This window comes from Eptesicus fuscus, chromosome 6, assembly GCF_027574615.1.
Source record: "Eptesicus fuscus isolate TK198812 chromosome 6, DD_ASM_mEF_20220401, whole genome shotgun sequence".
NCBI classification, from domain to species: domain Eukaryota; kingdom Metazoa; phylum Chordata; class Mammalia; order Chiroptera; family Vespertilionidae; genus Eptesicus; species Eptesicus fuscus.
The window spans coordinates 49538657-49557693 of NC_072478.1; the positions used below are offsets into that span (position 1 = coordinate 49538657).

The 19037-nt window shown below is 37.9% G+C and overlaps 1 protein-coding gene across 1 annotated transcript in view; it reads left to right on the forward strand.

Moving 5' to 3' along the window:
* Positions 1–19037, forward strand: part of DCHS2 (dachsous cadherin-related 2) — a 196831-nt gene that overhangs the window by 119637 nt on the left and 58157 nt on the right. Inside the window, exons 4-10 of the mRNA XM_028151980.2 lie at positions 6849–7085; positions 8153–9169; positions 11590–11777; positions 13054–13153; positions 13728–13885; positions 15150–15993; positions 18651–18890. Of these exons, the coding sequence (XP_028007781.2) occupies positions 6849–7085; positions 8153–9169; positions 11590–11777; positions 13054–13153; positions 13728–13885; positions 15150–15993; positions 18651–18890 (2784 nt within the window). The remainder of the gene's footprint in view (positions 1–6848; positions 7086–8152; positions 9170–11589; positions 11778–13053; positions 13154–13727; positions 13886–15149; positions 15994–18650; positions 18891–19037) is intronic.

Consider the following 19037-nt stretch of genomic DNA (forward strand, 5'->3'; position numbering starts at 1 on the left):
ATTTCTCAGTGTAACAGTACTTAGAATTTAGTTGCACTTAATCACAACTCATGAGAAATTCATGCAAGCTGGTAATGCTTTGCTTTAACCTTTAGAAGAGAATTGAAAAGCATCATGACTAACTATGGGGAAAAGGTTGCCCAGTGTACAGGAAGTCTTCAATTTGAACAGTTGCATTCAAGTTCATCTGTTGGTTGACTGCCACCCCACATACATTTTCTAAATTGCACATAGTAGACTTCCAGGCCATGCCATTAGTCATCTAACTATTGATGTTCTCAAAGAATTGAACAAGAAGCAGTTTGGAATATGGTTTTTTCTTCTTGATCTGTGCTTTTGTTGTAGCCTATAGAAAGCTGCTTCTTCTTGCTTCCCCTATAAGACCTATCTCTACAGAAGCTGCCAGTGCAAACATAGTCTCAAGGAATTGCCTTTTAGCCATATATATATATATACATATATATATATATATATATATTTATACATACATATATATATGTGTGTATGTGTGTGTGTGTATGTATGTGCATATATATATTTGTGGAATAAAAAACAAGTGACATTTAGAAATAATTTAAAATTTATTTAAATCCTTATTACATTCTCATAAGAAATTGCAAGGGAGTATCATTGATAATACAGAGCAAAACTTCATTTAAACCCTCTTCCCCCATCACAGCTTGGTAGGTGATTTGTGGCCTACCTCACTTTTCTTCAAAACAAACCCAAACTCTCTTGTTTTCTCTCTAGCTTATCTGTGCTAGCTGGCACTTTTCCAGATTTATATACTAAATAAATACATAGATTGTATATATAGAGTATGGCAAAAGTAGGTTTACAGTTGAAGTATGTGAAACAGTTTATTCTTGTATTATTATTTATTAATTATTATATTATTTTCCATATGAACAACTATAACCAATTTTTGCCTCCACCCCGTATGTATATATAGTTATATAGATTATAGTTTTTATATAGTTGATTATATAATTGTACAGTTTTATATAGTTATGTTGCATGAGGCGAATATTGAGAATTGATGAGTACATTTCTGCATTGTTGTCACTTCTTCCTGAGTTACTCTAAAATTCTCTCTTTGAGACATTCATTAATTTGCTCACTGGTGCATTTGCCCTTTCATTTTAATGCTTCCTATATCAAACGTGCTATTCTATAAGCTTACATAGTGTGTTATTAGGCTCGTGTTTTCCTGAAGACAAGAGATTTTTCCATTGACCTATTTGTGCCACAACCAAGACTCATGCATTAAAAATAGAGCTCTGTGATTATTGTGTTCATCTGGTAAGAGCAATGTCTTGAAGAAAACTGAAGGGGAGTGGGTGTGGCGATGTCATGGTTGTTTTCTCTTGTGGGTTTATCTTCCTGGTCTGTTTCTGATTTTCTAAGTGTGTTGTTAATTCAAAGAATATTTTTGTAAAATGTGTTTAGGCACCAGGAGAGAGATATTGAATTGAGCCTTCATTTCTCTTATTCTCAGTTAGCTGGGCTTCTTTGATGTGGCCACGAGGTAGACCACAGTGTTTTGAGTTTTAAAAGAAGGAAATACAGAGACACATTTATTAATAGCTCTTTTTCATGTATTTTTAATCCTACTATATGTAGATTTTTTTTTCTACATTGTTTGAAGTATCCCTTTAGTAGCATGAAAAAAAGCAGTTCTTTAGCCTTTCTGTTTGTGGTATTTATTTAGTCATTTTTCGATGAAACAAACATAACTTCTAATTCAGATTATTTTAAGGTGACAGAGATTGCAAGCATTTGTTTGCAAAAAGTAGTTGAGCAACAATAAATTATGCTGCGTTGCCCATCATCTGATCTATGTTTAGTTATGACATATACAAAATCCAAGTTTAGCACTACAGAACAAATAATTAAAAGGGTAACTGAGTGAATTAAACTGCCAGCCAAGGGCAGCTGTGCCTCCATGTTTAGCTTCTGTGCTGCTCGGGTGTATGGATTTTAACACGGACTTTAAGTAATGTAGCACAGACTCTATTTTTCTTATTTCAAGGGCAGATTCTTTTCTAATGTTAGTTTTATGCTCCGATTTTATACCATGTAATGATTCTCATAATTCTTCATGATTGCCACTTTTCTACATATAGAACATTCTGATATGTAGTTAATAAATTAATGCCACATCTCATTTCATAAGGGATGTGAGCCTGCTCACCCCAAAACATTCTTTCTTTTATTTGCAAGACAGAGTCTAAAATTAATCACAGGCACCTAACCAGTGTATGTCACTTTTATAGGAAACAAAAGCATGTTGGAGAGTTTTCTAATTCATTTTTTCAATATAAGATCACTGACTCTTGGAGATGAAAGGGACCTTACAATTTAGTGGAGGAAGAAATTGAGGCAGAAAGGGATTCAGTGTCTTGCCTAAAGTGCATGGTTAGTAAGTAATATGGCAGACCTGAACTTGAACCTTTTATAAGTTCGTTATAAATTTGGATAATTATTTTCTTTGTCAATATCAGATAGAAATTTGAATCCATTCTATTCCTGTCAGCTGCTACAACTTAGTTACCCTGATTCATGTGCAAAATAAATAGCATAATGTCGTCATCTATTTGGTAAATAAGTTTTTATATTCTCACAAACTGAATACAGGAAAAATATCATAAATATCAATAACCAATAAGAAAGCAGTATTGATACCCCATCGTTTTTGTCCTGTCTATTTTTTGAGAAAACCACACTTAACGGACTCCATGTTTGATGAAAGTTATGACTTTGTGCTTGTTTTTGTTTTTAACTATTCCATAGTTTACAATTTTAGTAGTGACCTACAGATTTTTTTCTAAGTAGGAATTACCACGTTGGTTAAGAATATCCCATCTTTTGCGGGAGGTTTGATTATGAAAGTAAGTATTGCTTAATTAGTAGAACATGATTTTATATATACTGTATATTAAATTTAATTAAGAGGACCTTTGTATATAAGTACTTTTATTAGTCAATCAATTAAAATAAATTTTATTCCAGCAGTTTCCTCTTTTAAATAAAAAAGTGACAAACTAAAGATAATAGCCAAACATTATTGCACATTAAAATTAGTATGCATAAACCCACACACCCAGTAATTAAAACATAAAATAATCAGTGATCTGTATATGAATCTGTGTCTGTTTTAAAGTTAAAGTTGGTCCCCTGAATGGGCGAGTAATGAAAAAAATGAGAGCCAATTCATCACTGTACTTTAAAGTATTAAAATACTAGAGACCTGGTGGGGGTCCCCTCAGCCCAGCCTGCACCCTCTCCAATCTGGGACATCCCTCTCATAATCCTGGACTGCTGGCTCCTAATTGCTCACCTGCTTGCCTGCCTGGTTGCCCCTAACTGTCCCCCTCCACCCCCCACTGCTGGCCTGATCACCCCTTATTGCCTCTGCATACTGGCCTGACTGCCCCTAACTGCCCCCTGCCCCCACCAGCCTGGTCACCTCTAACTGCCCCCTGCTGCCAGCCAGGTCGCCCCCAACTGCCCCCTCCCTGCCGTCCTGGTTGCTCCTAACTGCCCCCCCCCCCGCCGGCCAGGTCACCCCTTACTGTTCCCCCTGCCAGCCTGGTCACCCCCAACTACCCCCCTGCTGGCCTGGTCGCCCCTCATGGCCCCCCCCGCTGGCCTGGTCGCCCCACACAGCCTGCTTGTTCAGTTGTTTGGTCGTCACTCACTAACCCCCCTGCCGACCTGGTCGCCCCATGCAGCCTGCTTATTCAGTTGTTTGGTCGTCCCTAACTAACCCCCCTGCCAGCCTGGTCATAGGCAGCCATCTTGTGAGGGCATGAGGGTTAATTTGCATATCACCTCTTTATTATATAGGATAGTGTCATACACTTAAAGCTGACAAAATGTATAGGCAGAGAACTATTTCTTTTATTTGCTACTTCATTATTATATATATTATGCATATTTATATGTAATATCCTAATAATAGACAAATATGCAAATTGACCATACCTCCGACACACCCACAAGCCACGCCCACAAAGCCACGCCCACCATCCAATCAGAGCGAGCATGCAAATTAACCCAAACCAAGATGACTACAGCCACAGGGAACAAGGTTTCCTAGGTAACAGAGGAAGCCAAGCTTTCTGCCAGCCGTTGCAGGCCTAAGCCTCCACTCAAGCTACAAAGTTTCAATTATAGAAGGTAAACAAATACAAACAAATGACAGCAGAATGGAGCTTGAGAGAGCTGGCCAGGGTTGCTGCTGGCAACAGGGGAAGCAAAGCTTTCCACACACCCTGGCTGGGCTCACCCGCTTAAGGCTACAAAGTTTCAATTATAACCCCAACACAAATGGCTTTGGGCCTCGGAGGGAGCCCCAGGCTTGGCTCTGCTCCAGGTTACAAAGTTTCAATTGTAGAAGGAAAATAAATTCCAGATACCAGGGCCTCCACTTGCATTGCCAGGGGGCGTGGCCCACCTGCAAACCACCACAGGCCCCTCACTCAGGCCACCCCACGCCCCAAGGGAACCCCCACCCTGATCAGGGACACCCTTCAGGGCAAACCAGCTGGCCCCCACCCCTGTACCAGGCCTCTATCCTATCTAATAAAAAAGTACTATGCAGCCGAAACTGGTTTGGCTCAGTGGATAGAGCATCAGCCTGAGGACTCAAGGGTCCCAGGTTCGATTCCGGTCAAGGGCATGTACCTTGGTTGCGGGCACATCCTCAGTGGGGGGTGTGCGGGAGGCAGCTGATCAATGTTTCTCTCTCATCGATGTTTCTAACTCTCTATCCCTCTCTCTCTTCCTCTCTGTAAAAAATCAATAATATATTTAAAAAAAAAGAGTACTATGCAGATTGATCATCACTGCAACACACAATATATCTGCCCCCATGTGGTCAAAGATCCTGCCCCCATGTGGAAACAAGATGGCCACCACAAGATGGCCAGCAGGAGAGGGCAGTTGGGAGGCACCCGGCCTGCAAGGGAGGGCAGTTGGAGGTGATCAACCCTGCAGGAGAGGGCAGTTGGGGTAACCAGGCCGGCAGAGGAGGGAAGTTGGGGGCAAACAGGCTGGCAGCAGAGTGGTTAGGGGGTGATCAGGCTGGCAGGCAGAAGCGGTTAGGGGCAATCAGGAAGGCAGGCAGGCAAGCAGTTGGGAGCCAGCAGTCCTGGATTGTGAGAGGGATGTCCGACTGCCCGTTTAGGCCCGATCCCTGGGATCGGGCCTAATCGGGCTGTCGGACATCCCTTGAGGGGTCCCAGATTGGAGAGGGTACAGGCTGGGCTGAGGGACAACCCCCCTCCGTGCACGAATTTCGTGCACTGGGCCTCTAGTATATTATAAAGCTACATTTTCCAGCTCCTCAACTTTAATAGACAGCTCAGTTTATTTAAGAATGTTGGATTCAAGTAAATAAGTTTTCTAGCTACTCTTTCTATTCAAATGTAAGAAAAAGTGAATGTTTTGAAATACTCAGCGTATGTAAGTACAAGCTTAATCTTAATACTTCCCTCTTCTAAGTGATTTTTTTTAACTGTGGGCTTGCACCTTTATCTGAGAGAATTCTTTGAATCCTGGGGATGAAGAAGGGTTCCTCTGGAAAATGTTTGTGCTTCTCTTGCCCAAGTGTCTACCCAGTTTATACCATGTTAAATTAAATTCTTGGCTTGGCAATTGAACTGGTTTCTTGTTCATACAATATTGACTATCCCATTATTACAGAAGAATTTGGGGTAGATCAGCAATTGTATATATGTTTGTACATTTATATATATATATACATAGCACACACATATGTAGAGATATGTAGATGTATATATATATATATATATATACAAATATATGTGTATGTGTGTTTAAAATACATTAATGCAGACACCCTAGTGTGAAGGCCTTACCTCTAAGAGTGCTATGAAATGAGACACGAAGAAATAAGATAATGAGCATTTTCTTTTCAAAACCTAGTGAAAAACTGAGATTGGAAGAATTTACCTTGCATGGTCAGGCACTGCTTTAAAAGGCTTGGAAAATGTTTTTTTTAAGTTTTAAATTGTATTTTATTGATCTTAGAGAGAGGAAGGGAGGGAGGGTGGGAGAGGCAGAGAGAGAGAGAAACATCGATTGGTTGACTACTGCATGCACCTGGACTGGGAATTGAGCCCAGTCAGTATATGGGATGATACTCCAACCAATTGTGCCACTGGGGCAGGACTGGAAAACTTTTTTTTTCTTAACAAGGCACTTCTCTATGGGAAATGGGACTCCTGACCCTCCATCCAATAAATTCATTCTCTGAATGACTACTGTATATGCAAGGTTTTAAGCTAAGCACTCTTTATAGTAGTTAACATTGGTGTAGTGCTTCGACATTGACTTGTAACATTGAAGTGTGTTGTCTCAGGCTCATCTCTGTCATTTTTTATTAATCGACTTTGTTGACATTACATCTGGGTGAGTGATATGGTAGTCAGGCCTAACAAGTGCAGCACCATTTATGTTTTTCTGTTGAATTAATTTATTTTCAAGATGCCCAATGTTTAAGCTCTAGGAAAATGTTATTTACTTGTCAGATTTTGGAGCATCATTTTGAAAATATACTTAAGTCTTTGCTTGGAAAGTGGATGTATTAGGGTTCTCCAGAGAAATGAAACCAATATCTACTTTTATATCTTGAAAACACTTGAAACACTCTTACACAGACACACAGAGTAATGTTTGACCAAATACCTGGGCACACTATGGCCCAATCAAGTTGGTATAAAATTAACCATCACAGAAAAATCAACAGATCAGATGTTTGATTGCTCATCAGTATTTATTGCACGTTATCTGTGTCTTAATTCTTTCTTTCCCTTCCCCAGGAATTATTTACTTAATGTCAACTCTTGGTCATTTGGAATCTACTACAATTCTGTTGATGGTCTGTGCTCAAGATGGCGGCGGGCTCACATCTGTCATTAATGCCGAAGTCACTATACACATTCTTCAGACAACCCTGGCACCTGCTGAATTTGAAAGGCCTAAGTACACTTTCTCAGTTTACGAAGATGTACCCGAAGACAGTCCTGTCGGAACAGTGAAAGCAAAAGAGTCCTTGAGTGAGTACTTCTTATCCTGCATTGAGATTGATTGTTGGAGCATTTCCTGTGTTTTCTTAGGCTGTACAGTCTTGTATTAAATCTTTTCTTCTCTCCATACAAGAAGGGTGGAGACCACACAATCTGTGTCTTACTCATTGTTCTTCAACATTATTTCTATCTTACAATTTTTTCTACTCAGAAAAGTAATAGGTACTTTCAAAATAAAGTTTTAAATAAAAAAACTCAATGTAAACAATATACATCTCCTATATCCCACTCCCCAAAACACACACACACACACACACACATTTCCAAAATTTTTTACAAAAATGTATCCTAATATCTTTGTTGTCTTACAACTATCTTTTTTTCTACTGTATAACTTCTATGGTATTTTTCTACTATATATTTTTTCTGCTCTTTACTGCACAACTTTACAGGTAACTGTATATCATTTTGTCTCATGATATAAAGTTTGAATGATTTTATGAAACATTTCTCTGTCGCTATCAATTTGAATGATTTACAGTATTTTGCTAGTCTGCATAGTACTCAAGCAATGTCCTTGTGAGACTTGTAGAAGTTTCTCTGCAGGAGAAATTCCTAGAAGAGAATTATTTGTTCAAAGGCCTTGCCCTCCCCTTCTCCTAGCTCCCTCCTTTCCCTTCCTCTGCCCCTTCCCTCAACTTTCGTGGAGGATATTTGCCGTTCATAGGTAGATATTATAGAGAAACATCAACATAAACTTGGCTCCCTCAAATATATTTAAAAGGCATCCAAATAATTTTCTGAATGTCTTCTCCTTTTAACTAATGCAAGAGGAATGATGACCGATAGCGAGCCTGTGCCTTGCTTTGTGTCCATTGACACTACCGTTATCCACTAAAGCATCTTAAACCACATGTTCACTTTTAACAGACTTTGGAGAGCTGAGGAAGACGGAAGACGTTGGATAGTATTCTCTGTAGATGCAGTATACATTAATATGTTCAGATTTCAGTGTTTCCACAGGTACATTCTTTTGACATACAAGGATTGCTTTATTTTTTTATTCTTTCTTTTTTTCTTTCCCTTTTTTTATTCAGATTCCTCAGAGCCAATTTTTTACAGGATCTCCTCTGGCGATCTGCATGGAACGTTCTCTATCCACCCGTGGCTGGGCACCATCCGAACCCGGAAGCCTCTGGATCACGAAACGCAGCCCGCAGTGGTGCTCACGGTCCAGGCGCAGCTTGGCAGCTCCCCCGCCTGCGGCAGCACGGAGGTCAACATCACTGTAATCGATGTCAACGACAACCCTCCGGTGTTTCCCAAAGCCTCCGACGAGGTCAGAGTGTCGCCGATCACACTGCCCGGCACAGCCCTGTACCGCGTGCGTGCAGAAGACAAGGACAGTGGTTGGAATGGATTCGTCCGATACTCCATTGTAAGCCAGAATCCAGGCATCTTTTCCATTGACTCGGGGCTGGGCGTGGTGTACCTCAATGACAGCCTGGGAGACGCTGTGGCCCAGAAGCACACACTAACCCTCATGGCCCAGGATCTCGGCGTTCCTCCTCGAGCATCGTTGTTCCTGCTTACAATAGTTATCGAAAAACAAGAATTGAACCCATCCTTGATTTTTGGAAATTTGGTCTATCAAGTCGAAGTTAGTGAGTCTCTGTCACTGATGACCCAAATACTGCAAGTACAGGCCTACCCGCTTGGCCCACAGCACAAAACCTCCCAGCTTCTTTACTCGCTGGAACCCAGCGCAGACTTGGCTGTGTTCGCCATTCACCCTTACACAGGTTGGATTTATTTGCGGCGACAGCTTGACTATGAATCCACCCACACATATCATTTTAGAGTGTTTGCCTGGATCCCGGAGGACAGATTGTCACAAAATGTGAGCACTTCAGTAATTGTTCATGTCCTGGATGAGAATGACAATTCCCCTACCTTCTTGCATGATATGTTGTTTTTGAAAGTGGAGGAGAGTCCCCTGCCCCAAGGGGTAATAGGCAAAATTACAGCAATTGACAGAGACTCGGGAAAGAACGGACAACTGTCATATTTCCTTCTGTCTGATGGAAAATTCTTCAAGATGAATCCTCATACAGGTAGCATTTTGTAGCTTCCCCTTATTCCTTTAAAATTGGAATTGACAAAACCCTAATCTTTTAGTTATCACATTAGTACAAGCATGTAATTAAAATTATAGTCTTTAGTGCATACCTTATTGATTACAGTACTGTGATTTTAAAATGAAGTAAAAACGGATAGAATTTTATTTCTAATGATTCATACTTCTCTTGCCTCTCCCCCACATATTACTAATATACAGTATGGCTCTTACTCTAAATTAGAGATACAGTCAGAACTGGGTTGAATAAAGCCTTTTATAAAGTCCAATTTTTTCACCAACCTTCTTTTTTCATTTGTAGATTCTTAAAACAAATGAATAATATTTATTATTAAATAATATTTTATAAAATATGAATGTCATTGATGAAAACTAGAAATTAATCCAAGATTTCAATACCACTCTATTGATATATTTTCCCATTCTCATTTTGTTAAGGGAGCCATAGGGAAAGAAAGATATTTACAGTGATTTTTTTTCAAGTTTTAATTATGAAATTAATTAAAATTTTACAATTTATACAATTTAAAATTTTAAAGTATGAATCATTAGAAATAAAATTTATATTGTATAAATTTACAGGGACTTTATTTAATCTCTGAAACCATGTACACACGAAATATGTTTATGCTACAACTCTATAGCTGGGGAACTGAGACTTCGGATAGCTCAAGTAACTTGCCCAAGGTCACAGGGCCAGAAGGAGATGAGAGGAGGTCACCGCTTGGTACAATTCCTGGAGGTACCATGTATAACGTGGCCCGTGTAAATGAGGCCCCGTGCCCTGTAGTGGATGGAATTTGAATTCAGTTCTGATTAACTTTATTCCAAAAATCCCTGTTGTGTGAATTATGAAAAGGTTCCTTTTCCTCTAGCAGGTGGAGTGCTCACCAGGGCACAGTGCTCATCAAGAAGCCTGCAAGCTAGGTACCAGCTCCCGTTCACTCCCAAGCTGGTTCTCCTCTGCAGGGCACATACCTAGGTTGGAAGTTCAATCCCCATGGGGCACATACCAAAGGCAACCCTCTCTCTCTCTCTCTCTCTCTCTCTCTCTCTCTCTCTCTCAAAATCAATAAATTCTCAGGTGAGGATTTAAAAAAAAGTAGTTTTATGTGTGTGCAATTTTTGTTAAAATCATACTTATTGTAAATACTATATTAATATAGGTGTCCCCAAAAATGTATACACACACTTTGAATAATCATAAAGGCAGTGTTTATTAAAATACATTTCATTTTCAAAATTGAGCTATCAGCTGTTGAAGTGTTTATACATTTTTTGGGACACCCTTATATAATTTATATAGTAAGTGCTGCAATTAAGCTCACCAATTCAACAACATACCCAAAAGTGAATTTCCTTTTTTTGTTTCTCATTTCAGCTTCTTGTTTTGTTTTACACATAATTTTTTTTGGACAAAGAGGGCAAATTAAAAAATCTTAGAAATAGCAATGTTAGGCGGTAGTTGCTTCATGTTTACTTTCTCACAAATAGATATTTTCATAAATAGTGAGTTAGTCACTGCCTGGCAGAACTCTGCAGCAGAGGACAGATGACCAGAGAGAGCACTTGGCCTCCAATGGCCCTTGACAAGAGGTAGAGGCAGTTTCAACTTTATGCCTGAGTCTCCAAGGCTGAAATGTGAGGGACATTGACTAGGAGTGAGTAGGTTCTAAACAAGAATATGTAAAATAAGGCTTGTAAACATTAAGAGTTATTTGGGAAGTCACTATCCATCACTACACATATGTTTTGTGAGATAACGATAAATAACTAACTGCATATGTAAAAGAAAAACCATAGCCTGAGGGATCTATTTGATTCTCATGGAGATATTTCCCATTATTTTAAAGTGATGATAACAACTGCCATGTGCATAATGATTTACAGCCTACAAAATAATTTTAAATTTATGATTGCATTTGTTTCTGATAGCCCTGAGGAAGTAAGCTCAGAGAGGTCCTTCCATGTCTGAGATGGAGAAAATGAAACCCAAACTCAGAGCTCATGATGCCCAAGCTGAGCTGAAGTGCTTCTTTCCTTTATTCTGCATAGCAAGGTGGAGAGGAGCGTGCTGTAGTTTAGTCCTCTGAGCTATTACTAAGGTGCCACAGACGATTTTATCATTGGTTTCTGTGAATTCAATTTTTAGTTCAAGTTGAATTCATAGAAATACAAAAAAAATGGCAAACTTAAAATGGCATTTTTAGGAGAAACTTCAGAAAATTCTTTCAACAGTAGAATCAAACTGCTCACATACACGGTCCTGGAAGTTGTGCTTTTACTCAGAGCTTTATAATGTTTGCTTTTCCTTTCCACAGATTCTGTTGGAAGTGGTTCACAAAGCCAGAATTCTAGTGCACAGTGTCACCCTCTTTTGTCCTCTGTGCCCCTCAGGCGAACTGATCAGTTGGGTGGCGCTGGATCATGAGCATCAGGTGCACCATCAGGTGACTGTCCTAGTGACCGACCGTGGCTCCCCGCCGCGAAACGCCAGCATGGTGGTTTATGTTGCAGTTACTGACATCAATGATAACAGGCCATATTTCCCACAGTGTCTCCCTGGAAAGGAATTACACATCAAGGTTTGTGAGGCTGAAATAGTCTTGCAATGGACTTATAGTATTCTTAGTTATTTGAGCACCATCTTGTGGTAAAAAGCATGAATTTATCAAATCAGTCATGGTGTGGCAATGCATTCATTTCTAAAAGACCTAGAAATTGTGCATATGTCCAAAAAAAAACTCATCAAAAAATAAAATGGTTATATGTGCAATTTGAGATCTCATATCCAGTTGTTTTATGATTAATGTAGTTCTGCCTTTTGTATAGAAACATAATGGTTCCCCATTATCAGCAATGCTCAGACAAGGATTGTTTTTCGAGTAATTTGCATGCATCTCTTTGTGCAGAGCTCCTTATGAGTGACTGATACACATCTCTAAGATGGTTCATTAGAGATAGGGGAAGAATCTATAGCTCTAAAGTGGAGAGGCACATATCACGAGATTATAAAAGCTGATCTATTGGGGGCACATGCAAGAACTTCTAATTATAGTTATATTATCTCATCTTTTTTTATTCCTATGTTTTTGTATGTTTTATAATGTACATAATAAATCAGCATATTAGTTTATACACACAATTATTTAATAAATGTATCTTGGAGGTAATCAGATTTTTTAAAATAATGAATGGGTTGTATGAATAAAAAGTTTGGAAGCTGTAACTCCCAAGTAATTAAATTGAACATTCAAATTGTGCTCAGATAGCTATTTAGGAAGCAAATAACTTTAAACTCACCTTCCAAATCCTTATTTAAAGAAAATTTTATCAAAACTAAATGTTTTATCATTATGATTTTAATCATGTCATTAAAATATCATGTGGCTTACTTCCACAGTAGGACTTTTATATATGGAGTTCTGTTAATTATCTCTCTTATATGAGTTATGTTTCCTGAAATAAAGATTTATTTTTATCTTTAGCATGTTTTAGACCTTAACAACAACTTTTTAAAAAACATCCTGAGAAGGTGATGAATGAAAAGATGCTAGAATCCTTAAAATACACTTAAAATCCAAGATTGTTTAGTTATTTTGATTTCATTTTCCACCTTCCTCAGAATTAGTTGAAATGCTGTAGATAATTTGTTTAAATTGAGTAAAATATTTAAATTGTAATGTGGATTCTTTTCATGGGTTTACCATAATTTTTATATGGTAGACATTAGAATTATATGTGGATTTTGAAATAGTTTTTTAAATGCTTAGTAGTAGTGTGTGCTTTCACTTAAAGTTCATTGCTTTTTATTAAAAAATTTTTACTGAGAAATTTGTAAGCTGTTTGTTTTATTGACAGGTTTTGGAAGGTCAACCAGTAAATATGTTGGTGACAACTGTGTTTGCAAAAGATTTTGATGAAGGAAACAACGCAGAAATTATATATTCAGTATCTTCAGGTAAACGTAACTACCCATAAAGGATTATGAGCGTTTAGAATTTTCTCTTTCGTTTATCAACTATCTACCTCCTCTGTGGACATCATTAACATTGAAAATAACACCAAATTACAAACAAAATACATTTGTTATGGTCTAGAATCACCTTTATATTTAAAAAAGAATTGAAAAGTTATAGTAGTTTTTTTTTGTGCCCTAAATAGAAACCAACCCACCAATCATCCACCTTACATGAATAATTTTCAATAATGTGATGTGCAAGTCAATATTTATCGAAAGGAAAGTAGCAATTAGTGGATAACAAGTGGTATTAATATAAAGAAATACGGTCAGAATAATAAGATCCATGAATCTCTATGAAGACCAAATATTCTTACAATTAAAGTAAATCACCCCTAGAAAATATTCTGTTTCTCATGTATATTTTTAGTGCTATTTTTTTATGTTCATTCTCTCACAGAGCTTAAGGCAAATACATCTTCCAAATGCTCAATCACAGATGTATTTGGATTAGTTAATTCTGATTTCTGCATTGTTAGTTAACATTAATTTCTTAATTTTTGTGTATGTATAGAAGATAGATCTGATCACTTCAAGATTGATGCCAACAGTGGTGAGATAAGAACAACCACAGTGCTTTTGTATGATTATAGACCTTCCTACAGGATGACTGTAATTGCCAGTGACCAGGGAGTGCCTCCTCTTCAAGGACAGGCAGTTATTAACATTCAGGTAATGTTCTATCATCGCCATAACATGTAGAAGGGTGTTTTAAGGTTCTGTTTGATTTTTATACAACTTTATAGAGTGAAGATACATTCAATATATGAATACTGCTTTTAGAGAGCATTGCACATGTATGTGTGCCTTTTTATTATCACTAGAGAAATCATTAGCCTCAAATAACTTTTTATTTGAACTTTGCACAATTCCTGACAAGATATGTACCTTCATCCTGTACAGGCATTAATGTTGCTTTATTTTAATAAAAAATGTCTTTCCTTTACTTTTTTCTAATTGCAAAGACTTGGTAAATTTGCAGAAGTAACTTATATGTAAACAAATGGCAAATAATAAATCACATTGCTTTTTGTAATTATTTTTAAATTTAGAAAAGTCACTTGGGATCCATATCTTAAGACTTTACTTTAATCAGAATGTGAAAAAAAGATGTGGAAAGTCTTCTTAGTAGGAAAAAATTATACCAGTGAGTCAAATATAAGATAACTGTGCATGGCCATTTTTCTTTGCTCATGCACATGATAATCAGTAATATTGATATTGGTATGTATAAAAAATAAGAACATATAACCCAAAGAATTTTTTATTGATTGCGGATATGTATGTTAGGAGGAAATTCTATGTCGGAATTCCTTAAGTCTTTGGTTTTAGATAAACAAAGACACATGATACATAAATGTACACAGATGTTGTCATTATGGATATATTGGTCTCTAGGATTTAGAGTAATTTGGAGAACTACATATTCCACATTCTCATTGAAGAATCATAAGACTATAGTTCAGCTTATCAAAATATAGCATGGCCTCACCAATATATCATTTCACACATTAGAACAAATGGGAAGTGGAAATGTTCTTTCTCATCTCCTAGATATTATGCAATTTTCAATCATCAGAGGCATACTGGAATCTATAATAATTAGACCGGATGTCATTCCGGACGTCCTTCTGGACGAAGCTGGGGTTAGAGGGCAGCCCGAGTCCTGGCTGCCTACTGGCAGCCAGAGCAAAGCCCGGGTCCTGGGTGCCAGAGGATAGCCAGTGCCGGCAGCTGAGGGAAGGAAGGTCTTCTCTTACACGAATTTCTTGTATCGGGCCTCTAGTTATGTAATAAAAAATAATGCCACCAATTACCATATGTATTTCACACAGATAGAAGGGATTAGTTTCCAAAGTAACATCATTACATATACTGATTCAACTGTTTAAAAAAAGTACTCCAAATTAATAGCTCCTTTTAATTCTTATTTCAGGTGATACCACTATCCAAAGGGAGAGCTGCCATTTCTCAGAATATTAGACATTTAGTTATACCAGAAAACTTGAAGCCTGCAAAAATAATGAGCTTGATAAAGTCACCTGATCACTTTCAACAGCACCATAATGGAAAGCTACATTTTAGTATCGCTGCAGATGATAAGGATGGCCCCTTTGAAATCGACAGCTCAACAGGGGACTTGTTCCTTTCTAAGGGACTTGATTATGAAATGACATCACATTATCTTTTCAGGGTGGTTACTAAAGATCACAGCAAAACTCCTCCCCTGTATAGCACAGTCTTCCTTAGCATTGATGTGGAAGATCAGAATGACCATTCCCCATCTTTCCAAGAAGAGTTCATTGTGATAAGTGTAGAGGAGAATGTCCCAATAGGAACTCTGGTACACGTCTTCAATGCCAAAGATGGAGATGGCAGTTTTTTGAACAGTAGAATACAATACTTCATTGAATCCCACCACCCTGGAATCAATCCATTTCTCATCCACCCCTCATTTGGGACATTGGTCACTGCATCCCCCCTCGACAGAGAGAGAGTTTCTACTGTCGTCCTGACAGTGACTGCATCCGATCAGGCTGTGAATGTGACAGACCGGCGACTGAGATCGCTGATGGCCAAGGTAGTGATTTTGGATGTAAATGACCACAGCCCCACTTTTATGTCTTTCCCCATCGCTCATGTCAAAGAGGATGCCACAGTGGGCTCCTTGGTGCACCACGTAACTGCTCACGATCCAGATGAAGGAAGGAATGGAAGAGTAACATACAGCATTCTTTCAGGAAATGAAAACATGGCCTTTATGCTAGATGAGTCATCAGGTATTTGTCACTGTCAATTAAAGCCTCTGATCACTTGCTTACATTGATCCTTTTCAGTTTCCTCTGTTAAGATGATGGTTCCAAATGAATAGGCTTTAAAGAAATGTTGATTTTGTGTTTAACTTCTATATGTGATAGGTACAGAGGTTGTATTCAGAGAACCAACTGTAATTGGCCAGTTCATTGATATGGACTATGATTTGAAACTAGCTCACATTTCATGAGATGAATCTACAGTAGCAGCAAACTTCTTTGCCCCCATTGTGGGTAGTCACAGAGGTGGAGATGGTACCAAAAGTACAAAAAGGTAGAATATGACTAACCAACAGCATTATTCAAAGGCTTTAGTATGGAAATTTATCTTTAAGACCATACAAACATGCTTTTGTAAATAGTTGGAATTTATTTATTTATTTAGTAGAGGCCTGTTGCATGAAATTTGTGCATGGGTAGGGTCCCTAGGCCTGGCTGGTGATCAGGGCCAATCAGGTTCCCCGCCTCCCCGCCACTCTGCCTCCTCTTTCCCTCACTCTTTCAGTGCCCCTGCTGCTGCTGGTTGCCCACCATGTTCCGCACCGCCCCCTGGTGGTCAGCGCACATCATAGCAAGAGATCAAACTCCCGTTCTCCAGGTCGAACTCCTGAGGAGACTTTGCATATTAGCCTTTTATATATATAGATTTAAAAGAGAGTAACATTGATTTGTTGTTTCACTTATTTATGCATTCATTGGTTGATTTTGTATGTGCCCGGACTGGGGATCGAACCTGCAACCTTGGCATATTAGGATGATGCTCTAACCAAATGAGTATCTGATCAGGACAGAAATAATGTACTTTTAAATGGTTGCATTGATTTGGGTATAAGACCCTAACTTCTCATGTCAAGTGTACCATTTTTTTTTCCCAGAAGCATTTATTCACTGTCAAGTTCTCTGTAGAAATGTCACTAACTGTTACTTTACTTGTCTTGTTATTATGGCATTGCCAATTAACATCTACTAAAATTTCTGATGTAGTGTGATGTATAAAGTGTCATTCTTATAAAATTGGAAATGAACCTCCCATGATCTGATTTTCAGGAGATATTGAGGAGGTGGATTACCATCTCAACTTCTAAAAAATAGTCATTTCTGCATGAGCCTTAGAAAAAAAATCTCAGATGTATGCCAATTGGCCCCACCATTAGTAAGACCATAATTTGGAATGGGACTGAATGTGTAGGATTTGGAAGTCATGATTATAGTCTGGCTATATACTGCTGAAAAATTTTTATCAAAATATTTATTGAATACTGTACATATGGTTTCATTCTGAGGCATGCGTGAGCATCACCTAAAGGCCCAACTGACAGAGAGATAGTCCAGACCTGGTTACTGATTACTGTTAGAGCGGAGGTCTCCAAGGACCTGTTTCAGTGATGCTTAAAATGTTTTCCAAAATGGCTAAGGAAGGTCTATTTCAGATTTTTAAAGAGGATGGATAAAATTAGAACTGTGTCTCATATATAGGCCTCATGAATCTTGAACAATTGCAGTGGCTGTTTCAGTTGACACAGTTTTCAATGGCATAAAATGATAATTGCTGAATGCTTTCATGTGAGATGGGCTATTGTTTCTCTCATGAGGCTCATATTTCTTATAGTGATTTTTTCAATGGCTTTTGGCTGTAAGTAATTACTGGAAAACTGTTTTGTAAAATCTGAAGCAGTAAAACTCTTTAATTATTTGAAGAAAAGTTCTTATAGGATGAGCATGTTTTTAGAGAAGCAAAGAGCAATCCTAAAAGAAAAAGTGTGACAGTTGGCCTCAGGGGAGCTATATGTGTGCAAGGCTTTATAACACTTTGCTTCCCTGAGTTATATGCTCCAATGGCAATTGGATGGAGACACGTTTTATTCATGAAATTTGTTGTCTGAGTTATAAAGTCTGTACTATTTTTTGTTAATAAAAAAGACAGTTAACACAGCAAGTATAAGGAGATTATAAGTTTTTAATAAAACTAAATACCTTAAAGACTAAATATCTTAAGCAATGCAACTGTATTCATTTTGTTTGTTTGTTTGTTACTTGGTCACTTTAAACATGAATTGTCATTTGACCTGAAGATGTGTACTGTTAAAACCTAGATGTCTTAAAAAACGAAGGTCAGCCCTAGCTGGTTTGGCTCAGTGGGTACAGCGTCAGCTTGGGACTGAAGGGTCCCGGGTTCGATTCCCGTCAAGGGCACAAGCTCAGGTTGCGGACTCGATCCCCAGTAGGGGGTGTGCAGGAGGCAGCCAATCAATGATTCTCATCATTAATGTTTCTAACTCTCTCTCCCTCTCCCTTCCTCTCTGAAATCAATAAAAATATATTTTTAAAAATGAAGGTTGATGTTGGGTAGAAAAATCATTTTGATATCATCTTCACGGGAAAGAATGGTATATGATAGATTATTTCTGAATTTTCATTCATCCTTATAGTTTAAATTAGGGTGACTTTTCTGATGAAAAAATGCTCTCATTTTATTTTAGATAATATATAAATTTAAGGTCAGTCTAATAAGATTTATTATTTAACAAAGGTTCTGAAGTTTTAGCAAGTTAGATAAATTAGAGTGAGCTGGACTTTTCTAAATAATATTTATTACGTATTATTTTTCTCCACTTTCAAAACAGGCTTACTAACTACAGCGTGTTCTTTGGATTATGAAATGAAAACTCAGCATGTTCTGACCCTTCTGGCCCTGGATGATGGAGTCCCAGCACTTTCTTCGTCCCAGACTTTGACAATTTCTGTTCTTGACATAAATGATGAGGCACCAGTATTTAAGCAACACCTGTATGAAGCTTCAGTTAAAGAAAACCAAAATCCAGGGGAGTTTGTCACAAGAGTTGAAGCTATGGACAGAGATTCAGGTAATTTTAAAATATGGAAACTAAGTAATTAATGCTAAAAACACAAATAGACATAATTTCAACTAGTTGTGTCCCAGAAAAATGAGATACTTGTGAGTCATCTCAAACTTCTCATAGAAAAACCCATTCATGTGTAAAGATAATGTG